Source organism: Fukomys damarensis, unplaced genomic scaffold, assembly GCF_012274545.1.
Source record: "Fukomys damarensis isolate Sample0158 unplaced genomic scaffold, DMR_v1.0_HiC HiC_scaffold_36, whole genome shotgun sequence".
Taxonomy (NCBI): Eukaryota; Metazoa; Chordata; class Mammalia; order Rodentia; family Bathyergidae; genus Fukomys; species Fukomys damarensis.
The window spans coordinates 44,575,647-44,575,947 of record NW_022900948.1 but is presented as its reverse complement, the minus strand read 5'-3'; the positions used below and the strand labels follow the sequence as shown (position 1 = coordinate 44,575,947).

General features: G+C 69.4%; 1 protein-coding gene across 1 annotated transcript in view; it reads right to left on the bottom strand.

The window, feature by feature from the left end:
- The window catches only part of Usp20 (ubiquitin specific peptidase 20), a 13,298-nt gene that overhangs the window by 759 nt on the left and 12,238 nt on the right, over window positions 1–301 (bottom strand). The window contains exon 15 of the mRNA XM_019207886.2: window positions 40–285. Within this exon, the coding sequence (XP_019063431.1) occupies window positions 40–285 (246 nt within the window). The remainder of the gene's footprint in view (window positions 1–39; window positions 286–301) is intronic.

Below are 301 nucleotides of genomic sequence, written 5' to 3'. Positions count from 1 at the left end.
GTCTGCAGCCAGGAGGGACGCCGGGGCCTCTGGTGACACCTGGAGCCGGTGACAGGTGGGGGAACTCTGGGCCCCTCCGTTGTTGCGGTTGCCGGGTGCGGCCAGCGTGGTGACAGCCTCTGCTGGGGGTGCAGTGGGCTCCAGGGACAAGAGCGGGGCCTGAGCAGGCAGGAGGTGTGGGCCGATGCCCACGACAGTGACGTGGCAGGGACCAGTGTGGGCACCGCCAGGCAAAGACCTGGATTGGCACTCGAGTCCCGGCCAGAAGTGACTGTCGCTCCCGGGCTGCTCGGACGGCAGG